This window comes from Crotalus tigris, unplaced genomic scaffold (genome assembly GCF_016545835.1).
Source record: "Crotalus tigris isolate CLP2741 ecotype Arizona unplaced genomic scaffold, ASM1654583v1 scf7180000017551.9496454, whole genome shotgun sequence".
NCBI lineage: Eukaryota > Metazoa > Chordata > Lepidosauria > Squamata > Viperidae > Crotalus > Crotalus tigris.
This window is the reverse complement of record NW_024096469.1, coordinates 4196983-4213545: the sequence shown is the minus strand read 5'-3', so window position 1 is coordinate 4213545 and position 16563 is coordinate 4196983. Positions and strand designations below refer to the sequence as shown.

Sequence of the window (16563 nt, the reverse complement as noted above, 5' to 3'; positions counted from 1 at the left end):
TGTAGACCCCCAACCATACTTCTATATAAGGAGAAGAATGTCCTTTCTTCCCACAGCTGTTATGACACGTGACAACTTGCCTCAAACTTTAGTAGAATAATCAAAGAACTCATTGTGATATCAGAAGAAGAATGAATTTGCACTTACCTGTCTTGAAGACACTGCACCTGTTCAATTATAAGCATAAGTAGTATCATCAGTGATGAAAATCAACAAGATGAAGGGCCATGAAGGGGGGCATTGAAGTAAGAACAATAGTGGCAGGATAGGAAATTGACACAAAGTTATAAAAGATGTAAAAGACTTTAAATATGAATTAAACTTTTACCTGATGTTTGGGCTGTGCTTGTGCATCATCCTAGTCGGGTTAACCAAGGTTTATCAAATCAATACAATTTTCTGGGTTAACTAGGCACGCTGTATTGTCAGTTAACCATCTGGATTCACACCATGCACTAAGGTGCTATTATGTGAACCAGTCTTGGCGTATGGAAATTGTATAAGATTGGAAAGTATGTGGTCATTATGAAACAGAATATTTAACATAGAAACTTTGAATCATTGGAATATCAGCAAGGAGAGGATTACTAGAATGTAGGCAACAAATTTTTAAAACATTGACAAGATTTTCAGTCTATGTTTTATTCACTTACAGAAGGCCATTGATTCAATACAAAGGAAGTTTTTTTGCTACTACCGCATGATTTGGGCTATCAAACTGCCATTCAAAAGACCATTGATGCTTCTGGGAACTTATCCTATTACTGTTACTGCATGTGTTAGGATAACCTTAAGATACTTGCTCATCCATTTTTCTGAATCTCTTTTTCTTCACGCCAGTGCCACAGTTTTAATGTGTGTAAAACATATGTTCCTGGAGTTGGGCTAGTGCAGGGGTAGGCAACCTTGGCTCTTTTATGACTTGTGGACTTCAACTCCCAGAATTCCTGAGTCAGCATGGCTGGTTCAGGAATTCTGGGTATTGAAGTCCACAAGTCATAAAAGAGCCAAGGTTGCCTACCCCTGGGCTAGTGCACAGGTCGGCAACCTGCGGCTCCGGAGCCGCATGCGGCTCTTTGAGCCTTCCCCTGCGGCTCCCAGCCTCGTCTGCCTTTGCAGAGAGAGACAGAGACAGAGAGAGGAATTGTGCTTCCCTGCTTCTCTCTCTCTCTCTCTCTCTCTCTCTCTCTCTCTCTCTCTCTCTCTCTCTCTCTCTGTGTGTGTTTGTGTTTTTGTGTGTGTGTGTGTGTGTGTGTATGTAAAAGAGAGTGGACTCACAGTGTTTTCCGAGGAGCTGAAAAGCTTACTGGGCGGAGCTCCTCCCTTTGCTGCGTCTCTGCAGGAAGCAGGAAGGGCAGGAGAGAGCTAGCTAGCCCAGCTAGACTGACTCAGGAATTCTGGGAGTTGAAGTCCATGAGTCATAAAAGAGATGAGGTTGTCTACCTCTTATCTTGTTGGACAACAGCTTGAAGCTTGTCAGGTGAGCAGCAGATAGGAGGGGGGGGAGAAAGAGAGAGAGAGAAAGAGAGAGAGGGAGAGAGAGAGGGAGAGAGAGAGAGAGAGAGGAAAGAGAGAGAGAGAGAAAGAAAGAGAGCGGGGGAAGAGGAGTAGCAGGCAGACCAAGGGCAGATAGAGAGGGAGGGAGGGAGAGAGACAGAGAGAGAGAGAGACCCTTTTGACATCTAAAATGAAGATAACACTGCATATATCCTTTTTTTTAACCTGTGTGTGTGTGTGTGTGTGTGTGTATATATATACATACATACATATACATATATATATATACACACACACACATACATACACACACAAACACACACACACAAACACACACACACCTATAATAAAGGTAAAAAAGGATATATGCAGTGTTATCTTCATTTTAGATATCAAAATGGTTTGGCGGCTCCCAGTGTTTTGTTTTTGGTGGGAAACGGGTCCAAGTGGCTCTTTAAGTGTTTTGGGTTGCCTACCCCTGGGCTAGTGTAATAAGAAATACATTTACCGTATTTTCCGGCATATAAGACGACTTTCTAAACCCTGAAAATCTTCTCAAAAGTTGGGGGTCGTCTTATATGCCCAGTCGTCTTATACGCCAGAATAAAGGTAATTATAAAAAACATAAATCACAAACAGTGCTGTAGCAACCTGAAAGCTGGCATTCACGGCATAACTTCAATTTTATTAAATCTAATTCAGATAGCTTATATTACTCTGCCAGAGATACCATGCCTATCTTAGCAGGATGAGAGCTAGTACAAGGATGATAACCTGCTTGCTGTCCTTCTTTCCTTTAGTGCCTGTTGGCTCATAGTCCAGTCTTAAAGGCCATTCAATAAAACTTCCATAGTGCAGAGTTACAAATTGTTAAGAAAACCAATCAAACAGCCACATAAGTTTATCCACAGTGAAACTAACAGCATCATCTAGTAGTCTCCAGAGGCTCTCTAATATAATTTAAATTTTAGAAACTTGCAGAAGGTCAGCAATGTAGGGATGAGTTAAATCTCCAGAGGGAGACTGCTGCATAATGCAGGGCCTCCATGTGAGGAAGTGTAGCTGGGATTACTGTCTGTGGTTTGGAAAAGCATCAGCAGCCAGATAGAAACACTCCTCATTCCCACTTCCCCAAGGATCAGCGCAGCTTATGCTTTTCTCCAAAGGGCCAGAAACTTGAAATGTCTAGGGGTAGCCTCACCCCACCCAAGCCCTTAGTTTACAAATGCAAAGGCCAAGAGAGAGTGTGTATGGGTGTGTAGGAGAAAAAGACATAAGAAGACAGCAAGCAGATGGGAAAGTGGGAGGTGACATTTGGAGATATACAACTATTACAGGCAGTCAGCTACCAGGACACAAGCTGTGATGAGCAGTATATGTACAGATCTGCTGCGTTATGGTGTGTCCAGTCCTTGGTAAGCAAAACAAACCAACAAAAAAACCCCCCTCACATATCAACTAAGAAGCAATGGCTGATAGTTCAACCTGTTTGCCTTGTAAAAGTAAAGCCAGTAGCAGCTTCTCTTGGGATATATGGATTGAGTGGGTTAAATTTGGTTGGAAAATATTATTTCAGTCAGACCTCAAAACCATTTAGAATTTGCCTTGCTATTTGCAGTGCGGGGAACACTTTGAGCTTTGCAATATTTGAAGGCTATGAGAGCCAATTTCCGCAGAAAAGTTACAGCTTTTCTCTGATACCTCACTTCTGCCCCTCTCTGTACATTCAGGTGTGTTCTGAAGTATTCTCCAACCTTCAGGCACACATTTGAGGGCCTTCAGCGGCGGGAATTTAATCTAATTCTTAGGACAGGGCATTTTGCGTGTGGATGGAAAGAGTGGAGTACAGCTCTCATAGTTAATGTGCACTCTGTTGTCACTGTTCTTAAAATAGATAATCTATTCCTCCAAAAATGGCGCTACATTTTCTTTCCAGCTACAAAAGCCAAGTAGCTTGGGAAAGTGAAGTGGAGAAAAGTCATTCCCTTTTCTGCTTTTTATATTCTGAGGAGTTTTGGGGGGAAGTACATTAAGGCTGTCTTTCAAGATCTAGTTAATCAGTTTGGCATTGGTAATTTGCTCTACAAAAAAGTAACCTCAATACTTTGTCCACGTTTAGGTCAGGTGATTTGTCCCCAAGTGAGTGGAAGCTCAGAATTATCTGGTGAAAGAACTACCGTCTCTACACAGGAACCCAATAGCCAGACTCCTTTAAAATCAGTACTGGTGATAAGTGGAGGAGAAGGGTACATTGACTTTAGGATGGGTAAGAACTTCGACTTTCCAAATGTTTTTTTTTGTTATTACCTAAAATATTACCACATTCTGATAATCTAATCCAATAATTACATAAAATATAAAATATCCAAATATTTTTCATTATTAATGGGTGGCTTAGTACATACCCATTAAAACAATGCTCAATAAGGTAGCATTTGAATTAGATGTAAGGGTGTCTTAATTTGAAGGTTTTTTAAAATGCCAACTCTTTTCGTACTGACAGAAAATTAAATATGTATCTTGGACCTTGTAGGTAGGCCAGATTTTCCAAAAATGTTTGCTTTTTAGAAGGAGAAAAATTTGTTCCTGTCAGGCTAATAATATCGCTGAAAGGAGAGAAATATAATATTGTAAATACTTTTTTAGTGTCATAAAACTCATGTGGGCGTTGAAAACTGATCTAACCCCACCAGTATAGATACACCTTCCTTTATACAAAATCCTATTACATAATTCTGTTTTTTACCAGAGGGTGATAGTAATGAAAACTGGATATTGAGTGTGTCAGTAAAATGAAAAGTCTATATTGTCTACAACTTATGATCAGGATTGAGATCAGAAGCTCTGTCACTGAGTATAGGGACTGTTAAGTGAGGTTCCCATAGGACTACTTCACTGCAATTTTGGCTGTTGGTTGTAGTTGTTAAGCAACTGCGTGCGTCATTAGGTGGATGGAGTGATAGGGCTCCCTTCTTTGTGTGGAAGGGAACTTACCAGCTGGAGAAACAAGGAAGGATCAAGAAGCTCCTTGCTATGGCTCTTCAGCCCAGCACAGGAGTTTCTCTCCCCTCCTGTATGCCTGGAGTGGAGGAGAAATCCTTTGGCAGGCAGCAGCTTGCAACTTTCCCCAGTGACTTTCTGGGGAAGATGGAAGAGAAGATTGCAAATGGCAATCACATGATCACAAGGCACTTAGCAACTGTTTGTAACTGCGAACAGATTGCCAAGCACTCGGATCTTGAACACATGACTTGGAGAAATGATTTATGGCAGCTGGAAGTGCTTTATCGATTGTAAAGCATTCTTTTTTGAGCGGTCATAATTTTGAACAGTCACTTAATAATCAGTTGTAAGTGGAGTATTACCCATACTTTCTCATTGTTTTTCCATAGTTCTATTTAATGCCAAGATGAGAACCTGGGGACCCCCAGATACTAGTCAGCTTCAGTTCCCAGGAGTTCAGTCAGGTTGGCCAGTGGTGAGGAAAGCTGAGATTGTAGCAGCAACACATGGGCTCCTATTTTTGTGACAAAAATATTCCCAGTTATTCAAGTCTGTAGTTATTTGGAAGTTGGACTTTTCCTCTTCCTCTTTTATAAATGCGTTGTATTTCTTCAGAATGGTTGTATGGATTACTGCCAAGAAGCTTCCTGGCAAGTATCCATTTTAATTAAAGTGAAACTTCTGATGTTATTTCACAACTGACCTTGTTTCTGTTTGTTAGCTATATTATTGTACGAAAGGCCAGGAAGCAATTACTTCTAGCCCACAATTCCGTATCTTTTGATAATTTTGCATTTACAGTGGTTTCTGGAATGATGGATAGTTATCTTCCCTTCATCTCAAACTGATAATAAAGCGTTACAGCTTTGGGGTGTGTGTGTGTGGGTGGGCGGCTACATATTATTAACTGAAATATTCTTGCTTTTAGGTGATGAAGTTGGTGAATCCGAACCCCTTGGAGAAGCATTACCAATTGAGCCTTCCGTTGCCAAAGCTGAGAGGAGCCACCTGATAGTGTGGCAGGTTATGTGTGGCAGTGAATAAGCTCCAATAGAAAATGGCTTGAGACTGCAAAAGCTTTTGCATGTCTTCAGTTTTGTTTTGTTTCTGTGGAACCCATTTCACTGCATACAGTTTGAACATTTCTTTGTCATTTGACTTTATATCATAAACCTCTCAAACCTTAAAACAGGAACCAGCTCGTGCTGTTTTACTGCATCAGTGTTATAAAACGAGAATAAATTGGTCTTCCCAAGCAGATAAATGCCATATTTTGTTTCCTAAATGCACCTTATAGGCCCCACTGCAATCTGTAACACAACTCTTTCCCCCCCCCTACTTTCCATAATGTTTTACATTTATATTTTGAGCCATTTTGAATTCATTTGCATAAGAGTAAAATAGAAAATTAATATTCTGGGTAGTATTCAAAAGAAACAGACGTGTAATATATACAGGATTCACTGAACACATCAAATTTGATGGTTAAAGTAAATTGGAAGACTTTGCTTTTTTCATTTCTGAATCCTGCCAATTTTGTGAACCTTTGTTTATATTGAGATCCTTGAACTAAAAATTTACTAGATATTTGGTTCTTTTTTTTTAAATTTAGTTCTAATAGCACCAAAAATCAGTACAGCTATCCTAAATAAATGAAAAAAAATGTGGTATTTTATGGGGAGAATAGTCTTCCCAATTTCCTTATTTAACATAGCTTGGAAACATCCAGTTTAATCTCAAAAGGGCATTAGATCAAAGCATCTTCCTTAAATACTCCTTGAGCAGACAATAGGCTGCCTTTGTGTGCTCCTATTCATTGGATCTTGGGGATTCCAGCTCTTCCCATGGGATATAGAAGGGCTCTCAGTGGTGAGCAAACTAGCAGTGACGATGCATGAGAAAAAAAAACCTCAATTAAGTTTAAATTATATTATGTTTCAGTCCATATTATCAGTCTACAGATGCCATTCAAAAGAAAGGTCTATCCAGTATGTTCCTTGATGGATTTATGAAATGGTGTATTCATTAATTTTAATGTAAGAACACCAGTGTATAAAATTTGAGTGGCCAATCTGAGAAATTGGAAAAAATACTATCATGCAATTTATTCTATCATTTCACATTTAAAGTTTTGGACTCAGTATACTCATTTGCTATCCAATTGATGGTAAGGCTAAATTAAATGCTATATTTTTAATCACTCAGAAAATAAACTGCTTCTCAATGTTTTCCTTGTTATAAAATTGGAGTGAAAATACTAACATTAAGCTTGTGTCCACTAAGAGACTCTGGCTCTTCCAGTTAGATGGGAGTTGCTATTATTTACATGACAGAATGGAAGAATTTCAAAATTTGAAATGGCAACATTTAAAACCAGGAATTGTCATGAAAAACTGCCTAAACCTTTTTATGCAATAGGAGCAGTTTGTCATCTCTCAAGGAAACATGTATTTAATACACACACACACACACACACACACACACACCTTTTTAAAATCACATTAAACTGAGATCTGTTGTGTAAATATTTATTTAGGCAGCTTTTTAATAAAAGAAACTATAATCTTATCTGATGAAAACTTAATAATTTTCCCTTCAGATGTACTGATTATAGTTTTATATGTATAAATACTTTTTAAGCATCCTATTTTGTACACAATGAATGCATTCTGATAGGTATGTATTTTAACCACAAAATGTGTGGCTAAAAATAACTGAGAATGGTTGAATGTTTAATACCTTCATATTTTGCTCATCAATATGCCCAATGTGATCTGATCACAATAGACTTAAAATTTATTTCAACTGCTGAACTGGGTTTAAGAATTTTAACAAAAGGAACACTGATGAAACACTGTGAGAAGGATAAGAGGATATGGGTTTTTTTCCTCCCAGAAATTGCTTTTGCTACACTCATATACATCCATACCAGACTCACGTTTGTGTTGCACTTTTCACACTTTTCCATCCAAGGAAATTTTAATAGTCAATTTGGGAGAGATGTTCAGGTGAGTTAGTGAAAGTTTCACCATATGTGCCTATATGGCACACATGAGCCTTACCAAAAGAAGATAGATTCTTAAGATTTTGTCCTATCCTCAGAGCAGTAGAAACCATTCATGCAGTTCATAATTCTAGATGTCCAAAAGACAGCCAGTTCCATTAACTTTGTTACCCCTTGCCTTTCAAGGCATCTTACTTTGAGGAGATCTTTTGGAAACATTATCCTGATTTTTCATGAGTGGTGGAATAGTTTTTGGAAAAAGGAATGAAATTCCCATATATTGGTTTTCAATTTTGTCCAGCATTTTCATTTTAAAATCATTAGAACTGTTTCTCTGATTCCTTGCTCAGACAAAAAAAATACACCTCGGTGATAATGTTTAATGACTTTCCAGATGGTAAATTGCCATTCTGTCCTCATTCGGGCAATGGTCATTCACAGCAGAAGACGGGAGTCTGCCAGAGAGATCAACACCTGTATTAGTGCAAGTGAGGGAAGAGCACCATTTTTCAGTCTCCTTTTTAAAATTTATTCCCTGTCCTAAAAAAATTGCAGTTTTAAAAGATGGATGTAGAAGATCCCTTTCACTTAAACTTACACACTCCCTGTTCCAGTACACTCTAAACTGTAGATGATTAAAATTTGCTAAAGTTCAAGCACCCAACGATTGCCTAACAAATCTGTTTTGAGAGTGTCATATGTTCAATGTGTAATCATAGTTCTAAAATCAGAAGTAGGAATGAGTCTCTTGATAGTTAACAGCTTTGTTAATAGTTTGAGAGAGCATTTCAAGCACAAAAAATGCAGCACATGATTTGTTTGGGTAAATGTGTTTTGCATGGTAAAAGATAATAAGTTTATGTATACTGCCATTTAGTTTATTTCTTGCAAGGTCTTCCTGCATTGGATCAGTTAGAGCTGGCAGAGTGTAGACACTTTATCATAGGCTGCCTTAGTAACTAAAATGTTTTATAATCTTCTAATATGCTAACTGTTCTAAAGAACATGGCGTCCTGAAAATAATGTTTAATTAAATATTTATTTCCATGTGAGTATTATGAAAGCTACCAAAGGACTTGAAACTGACTTGGCATGCTTACAGTTGACCCTGTGCATAAAGGATTTTGTAAAAATCCCAAGTTTGTAAAAAACGACAGAGTGAGAAACACACTTCTTTGTGGATGCTAACTTTATTTTCTTAACAGGGTTATGCCATATTGTAACAACCTTTGTTTTGCACTTCAAAACATTGAACACTAAATACTTCTCTCTAACAATGTCATTACTGCACACTTCTCTATCATTTAAACATGTTTTAAGGCATTTTATGGTCATTAACTTTTTGAAAATGTTGTCTAGACACTTTATGCTGAATTTTACTTTCCTCTGTAACCTTGAGATGAATACTGCAGCATTAAACCTGCTGTCTGTTTAAACTTGAGGCTTCTTTTCTGTGAGCTGATAAGCTCATATAGCAGTGAAGTTATTTCAGTATTTATTATTGAATCCTTGGGGGTTCAGAATGTAACTTTGTACATGAAATATATATAAATATGTATATGAAAAGCATTCTTGTTTGGTGTGTTTCTTATAACGTGGTCAGCAGCAATTATAATTTATATGTAATTTATTCATGTGGGGGAAAATAACTTTAAAATTAATATATGTCATGTGTTAAAGAACATAGACTCTCTAGGAGTGGAGAAACTTCTTCACAACTCCAAATTTAACTCAACCAAATTTGAAACAGTGAAATTCTAATTTTAATATTGAAAAAGGACAGAAATAAACATGTTTTCATGCTGGAAGGAATAGGGTTAAATGGGAAAAAAGATTCTAAAATCATCTTTGAAATTTCCCAAATTTTTCTTAGCAGATATTTTTCCTTACATGAATGATATGTGTAAATAAACATATAACTTGTTTGAAAGCCCATGACACCAACTGTATTCTTTTTTCCTCATAGGATATCTTTCAGTCAACAAATGAACCAGTCATTTATGATTTATAATTATTTGTATTTTGTCTTTTTTTCCCAGGAAGCCTCTTTAAAACAAGCCTGCAACATATTAAGTTGAGATTGATTTGTCCAAAGCTTGCTTATAAATTTGATGATTCAAAGTTGTGCAAATGGATTTTCATTGCTTAGGTCAGAGATCATTAAGTCACATAGGACTTCCAGTTTTCCTCCCTTGCCTGATCACATTTTGCAAAAGTTGCCACCATTGTTTCTTGTCATTTTGGTGGCAAGGGGTGGGAACAATTTAAAAATAATATAAATCAAAAACCAAACTTGGTACTTATTTTTAAAGAAAAGCTTCCAATCTTTTGTTTAAAAATTAGCATGTTGTAGCACTCTCATGTACAGTGAGGGAAAAATTATTTGATCCCTGCTGATTTTGTACATTTGCCCAGTTTATAATTGCAATGGTAGGTTTATTTTAACAGCAAGAGATAGAAAAACAAAAAAACAAAAATACAGGAAAATATATTTCAAAAAAGTTATAAATTGATTTGCATTTTAATGAGTGAAATAAGTGATCCCCTATCAATCAGCAAGATTTCTGGCTCCCAGTTGTCTTTTATACACGTAACAAGCAGAGATTAGGAGCACTCTCTTAAAGGGAGTGCTCCTAATTTCAGTTGGTTACCTGTATAAAAAGACACCTGTCCACAGAAGCAATCAATCCATTAGATTCCAAACTCTTCACCACGGCCAAGACCAAAGAGCTGTCCAAGGATGTCAGGGACAAGATTGTAGACTTACACAAGGCTGGAATGGACTACAAGACTTGCCAAGCAGCTTGGTGAGAAGGTGACAACAGTTGGTGTGATTATTCGCAAATGGAAGAAACACAAAATAATTGTCAATCTCCCTTGGTCTGGGGCTCCATGCAAGATCTCATCTCATAGAGTTTCAGTGATCATGAGAACAGTGAGGAATCAGCCCAGAACTACACAGGAGGATCTTGTTAATGATCTCAAGGCAGCTGGGACCATAGTCACCAAGAAAACAATTGGTAACACACTGCGCCATGAAGGACTGAAATCCTACAGTGCCCACAAGGTGCCCCTGCTCAAGAAAGCACATGCACAGGTCTGTCTGAAGTTTGCCAATGAACATCTGAATGATGCAGAGGAGAACTGGGTGAAAATGTTTTGGCACCTGAGACCAAAATCAAGCTCTTTGGCATCAACTCAACTTGCTGTGTTTGGAGGAGGAGCAATGCTGCCTATGACCCCAAGAACACCATCCCCACCGTCAAACACAGAGGTGGAAACATACTTTGGGAGGGACAAGACAACTTCACCACATCAAAGGGATGATGGACGGGTGAGAATCTCCTTCCCTCAACCAGGATATTGAAAATGGATCGTGGATGGGTATTCCAGCATGACAATGACCCAAAACATATGGCCAAGGCAACAGAGGAGTGACTCAAGAATAAGCCCATTAAGGTCCTGGAGGGGCCTAGCCAGTCTCCAGACCTTAATCCCATAGAAAATCTGTGGAGGGAGCTGAAGGTTTGAGCTGCCAAACGTCAGCCTCGAAACCTTAATGACTTGGAGAGGATCTGCAAAGAGGAATGGGACAAAATCCCTCCTGAGATGTGTGCAAACCTGGTGGCCAACTACAAGAAACGTCTGACCTCTGTGATTGCCAACCAGGGTTTTGCCACCAAGCACTAACTCATGTTTTGTGAAGGGGTCAAGTACTTATTTCACTCATTAAAATGCAAATCAATTTATAACTTTATTGAAATGTGTGTTCTGGATTTTGTTGTTGTTATTCTGTATCTCACCATTAAAATAAATCTACCATTACAATTATAGACTGATTGTTTCTTTGTCAGTGGACAAACGTAAAAAATCAGCAGGGGATCAAATAATTTTTCCTCTCACTGTACGTAACATAGCCCTGTGCACTTTTATAATTCTCATTCTTTGTGGCTTTGCTTTCTAAAGGAATGTGAAGGGTGCTAACTCAGGCCACTAGAAAATTGCATATTTCTGGATTTGATAGACTTGAAAAGACTAGTAGATTATGGCACAGATGCTCAGTTTTAAAGTTGTTAGCCTTTTCTGACCACAAAAGTTGTCTTGCTATTTGTAGATGATAGTTTCTTACCACCTAAACTGATGGTAAGTTAGCCTATTTTAAAAATATGTTCATAAATGGATAATCTATTTATATATAATTATAAGAAGTGGTTTTAGTTCTACCACTGCAAGCCAGATTGCTGTTAGTTTATGAAAGAAATAAAACATATTTCTATATGCCTACCATTATTACATTCTAGTAGCTTCTACAACCTTTGACCCAGTGATGCCTGGGAAAAAAGTATAAGGCCATTGAATAATTTACTTCTTTTGTGATATGATTCTGAGACCTCCTTCGCTCCTGGGGCAAAATTCACTTGGAGTCTTATAAGGGTAGAAAAAGATGGCTGTAGGGAAACAGCAGGTCTGACCACCTCCTCAAACTGAAACTCTGGCATTTGTGACCCTACAAGTACTGCTGAATTGAATCTCCCTGCATAGCCCACTATCATCCATGCTGGCTGGGCTGCTGGGACCTGTGGTTAGCTCAATATCATCTAAAAAGGCACTCCTTTTAGATGCTACTGATTTTAGACTGTAGTCCAAATTTTTTAAATTAAATGTATCCTGTCGTGCCTCTCAATCTTCACACCTCAAGTCAACAGAAAAAAGTAGAAATGTTGATATTTTATTTCCAAATGCCCAATATTTTAACTTCAAAAGAAGTCAAGCTCTTGAACAGATGACATTAAATCAAGAAATCAGAACTTACTTTCAGTTATGTACTTTCAGTTCTTAGGCTTGAACAGCTAATCTTTTAGATGGGTTTCGGTACCAATGCTTTATTAGTGGGCATTAAAAATGTTGAAAACAACACCCACTGTTACTGATTTTTCCATTGAAAAATACAATATATTGTATTGTTCATATTGTAGTAGTGAATTCATTGATAAACTAGTGACTGTTGGTAAGTCTAAAACATAAGGCAGATTTTTTTCCTTTGTATTTTTAGTTTATATATTTAATTTTTAAAATGTTAAGATTAAAAGTGGCTGGGTGAGGCAGAGCTAGAAATCTTGTCAGCAGTCCTTGAAAACAGCTGAGTCTTGCCTGAGATGGCTACCTTGTATTTAAGTTGTTCCTGAAAATTGTGAAGTGCACAGCCAAGTGCACAGCCTGGTACACACTAAACAATCGTTTAGCCCTTCAATTTTAAAGGGCTGTGAAGCCATCTCAGGCAGTATCTTTTAGGCCAGGGGTGTCAAACTGCCGGCCCAGGGACCCGTTGCATCATATGGAAGCCGCGCCCACCCCAGCTCGGGCAATGCAAAAAAAGTTGTGACACATCATGTGACTGTGGTAAATTTAACACCTGTATTTTAGGCTAAGGCTGCCCATTATGACATTTGTTGGACGTGGGGGGAGGTATAGCAATTAAGTGTTGGACTAGGAGAGGGCTAGGCGACCTTGGCTCTTTTATGACTTGTGGACTTCAACTCCCAGAATTCCTGAGCCAGCCATGCTGGCTCAGAAATTCTGGGAGTTGAAGTCGAGTCATAAAAGAGCCAAAGTTGCTTATCCCTGGACTAGGATGAGAACAGCCAGAAAACCTGAAGCAGATCTGACATGGATCGGGCTTTGTGTACAGAAGCAAAATCAAAGCCCTGACTTTGTGGCAACCAACTTCTCTAGGCAATGTATTCGTTTATGTCTTAGTTTTAAATATATTGAAAGTACAGAAGTTAAGCACCGAAACAAGTATCAACACAGAAATGTGTGTGTGTGTGTGTGTGTGTGTATCAAAACAAATTTATATGCATAATTGAAGTTAATAAATGAATGTTCCTCCCAGATTTCTGTATACAGTACAAATATGCTCATTTAGAGATTCAAGCTGCATGCATTACATCAACTCACCTCTAGAAGTGGAGCCGATATAATTAGGACTGCAGCTAGTGACTGTTAATTAGGAAAACCTTTAACATTGCTGAAATTATCCATGTACCATTTTCACAATGTCAAAAAGAGAACGGGAAAAGTTAAATAAGGGAGGAAGAGTCTTTCTAAGTGCTCACACATTCATCATCCTTTTTCACTTTGGCAAGTAAAGTCATCCAGACCAAATAATCTGACCTTTTCTGATCAAGAAATCCTAGTCAGCTCTAAGAGAATTCTTTTTATGGAAGGTTTTTCTTTTTGTTGTCAGTCTCACATTCCCAAACCACATTTTGGTTTCACTTTAAATAGAATACTTGAATTTGTGATATCAAGGTAGGGAAGAATAGCAGTTTCCTACCAAATTTTAGTGATTTGTGGCACTGCAGAGTTTGAGTCTCTATCTTATTGGCACTATTATGGCTATTGGTATTTTTGCTCTTAAAATAATGCAAGTTTTTGAAAATAAATTAGTATGCCCTCATTATTACCTATTCAGATATTTCTCATTTTGAAGGGCTTGCATGATGGAATAATAATAACAACAACAACAATAACAACTGCAGTTATAACTGAATACCTGGGATGCAAAATCAACAAAGAAGAAAAACAAATAATAATAATAACAACAACAACAACTGCAGTTATAACTGAATACCTGGGATGCAAAATCAACAAAGAAGAAAAACAAACAAACAGTGCACCAGAAAAATGGAAGGTTAGACTAGAAAATAAGATCAGCAACTTAAGGTCACATGCAAGCAAGCTAGAACAGATGAAAGAAAAGAAGCTGAAGAACAAGAAGACCACAGAATACCTAATAAAGAAATACCATTTAGAAACAAGGAAGATCAAGGAAGCACTGGAAATAATAAAGCAACAAATAACAGCTGTAACCAGGAAAATCAGTAGATATGAAGCTCGAATTGCAAGCTATAAGCAGAACCTCCAATTTCAATCCAATCAGAAACGTTTCTACCAATCCATCAATGGAGAAACTGCAATGAATCAGTCAGTACCTGACAAGGAAGAAACAGTGCAGTTCTGGAAGCAGATATGGGATAACCCAAAGAAATACAAGGATGTGGCTTGGTTAAAAGAGGTGGATGCAAATAAAACAGAAGTTGAAATGAAAGAACTAGTAATAACAACAAAAATGGTAGAAAAAAGAGCAAGGAAAATCAAAAATTGGTGAGCACCAGGTGAAGATGAACTGCATGGGTTTTGTTTGAAACATCTAACTGTTATACACCCAATCATTGCCAAGCAGTTCAACAAGATACTACAAGGAGGAGAAATTGAGAAGTGGCTAACAACTGGGAAAACCTACCTAATAATGAAAAATCCAGCAAAAGGGGCAACACCAGGCAACTACAGGCCAATTAGCTGCTTACCAACAACTTTCAAATTACTAACTGGTGTGGTAGCTGATGCAGTACAACAGCATCTAGTTGAAAACAATCTCTTTCCACCTGAGCAGAAAGGAAACCGTCCCAATAGCAGAGGAACAAAAGATCAACTCCTAATAGACAAAATGATCTTGGAAAACTGCAAGAGAAGGAAGACCAACCTGAATGTGGCATGGATTGACTACAAAAAGGCATTTGACTCTCTGCCACATGATTGGATAATCAAGTGCCTAGAAATAACAGGAGTCAGTAGAAACATCAGAAAATTTGTGCAAAGATCGATGGCACAATGGAAGACACAGTTGCAGATCAATGGTGAGAGCTGGGAGAGGTTAATATCAAGAGAGGAATATTTCAAGGAGATTCATTATCACCATTACTATTTGTTATTGCACTGTTTCCTCTGTCAACAATACTGAATAACTCAGGACATGGCTATCAAACATCAAAAACATCTGCCAGACTATCCCACCTCCTTTATATGGATGATCTGAAGCTGTATGGAAAAACATCATCTGAAATAGAATCGCTGCTCAACACTGTCTGTATATATAGCCAAGATATTGTAATGGAGTTTGGCTTGGACAAATGTGCCACACTTACTATCAAACAAGGAAAAATAGTGAAAACTGAAGGAATCAAGATGCCCCACGAAAATAACATTAAGAGTCTGGATGAGGAAGATTACTACAAATACTTGGGTATCCTTCAAGCTGACAACATCAAGCACACTGAAGTCAAGAAAAAGATTAGAGGTGAATACATCAAGAGAGTGAAGAAGATCTTAAAGTCCAAACTCAATGGAGGAAATACCATAAAGGCAATCAACACCTGGGCAATCCCAGTCATTAGGTACACAGCTGGAATAGTGGACTGGACTCAAGCAGAACTAAAAGCAATGGATAGGAAGACCAGAAAAATAATGACAATGAATCATGCCCTTCATCCACGCAGTGACATTGACAGACTTTATCTACCAAGGCAAATAGGTGGGCGTGGAATGCTACAAGTACATCAGATGGTTGAAGAAGAAAAAATGGCTTTGGAAGAATACCTGAAGAACAATGATGAAGATGCACTGAAATTAGTATATCAGGAAGGCTTACTGACTACTGGAGAGACCAACCTGGCCTACAAGAAAGACCAAATGAAGAACAGAATAGAGGCATGGGAAGACAAAGCACTACATGGCCAATACATGAAAAAAATAGCTGGGAAAGCAGATAATAACAAGACCTGGCAATGGCTAAGAGCAGGAAAATTGAAGAAAGAGACCGAGGGACTAATTCTGGCTGCACAAGACCAAGCCTTAAGGACAAATGCATACAAAGTCAAAACTGAGAAGACAGCAACAGACAGTAAGTGCCACCTATGCAAAGAAGCTGAAGAAACAGTGGACCACTTAGTAAGCTGTTGCAAGAAGATTGCACAAACTGATTACAAGCAGCGGCATGACAAAGTAGCAACAATAGTGCATTGGAAGATCTGCAAAAAATATCATTTGCCTGTAAGCAAAAACTGGTGGAATCATAAAATAGAGAAAGTCATAGAAAATGATAAAATTAAATTGCTCTGGGACTTCAGAATTCAAACAGACAAGCACCTGCAACATAATACCTCAGACTAAGACAAAAGAGTCTGGATAGTGGACGTGGCAGTGCCTGGAGATAGCAG

General features: G+C 38.1%; 1 protein-coding gene across 12 annotated transcripts in view; it reads left to right on the top strand.

Moving 5' to 3' along the window:
* Window positions 1–9073, top strand: part of SPAG9 (sperm associated antigen 9) — a 98143-nt gene extending 89070 nt beyond the window's left edge. For all 12 annotated transcript variants that reach the window (XM_039343992.1, XM_039344017.1, XM_039343985.1 and 9 more), the window contains 2 exons: window positions 3617–3763; window positions 5429–9073. In XM_039343992.1, the coding sequence (XP_039199926.1) occupies window positions 3617–3763; window positions 5429–5544 (263 nt within the window). In that variant the 3' untranslated portion in view covers window positions 5545–9073. The remainder of the gene's footprint in view (window positions 1–3616; window positions 3764–5428) is intronic.
* Window positions 9074–16563: the final 7490 nt, after the last annotated feature.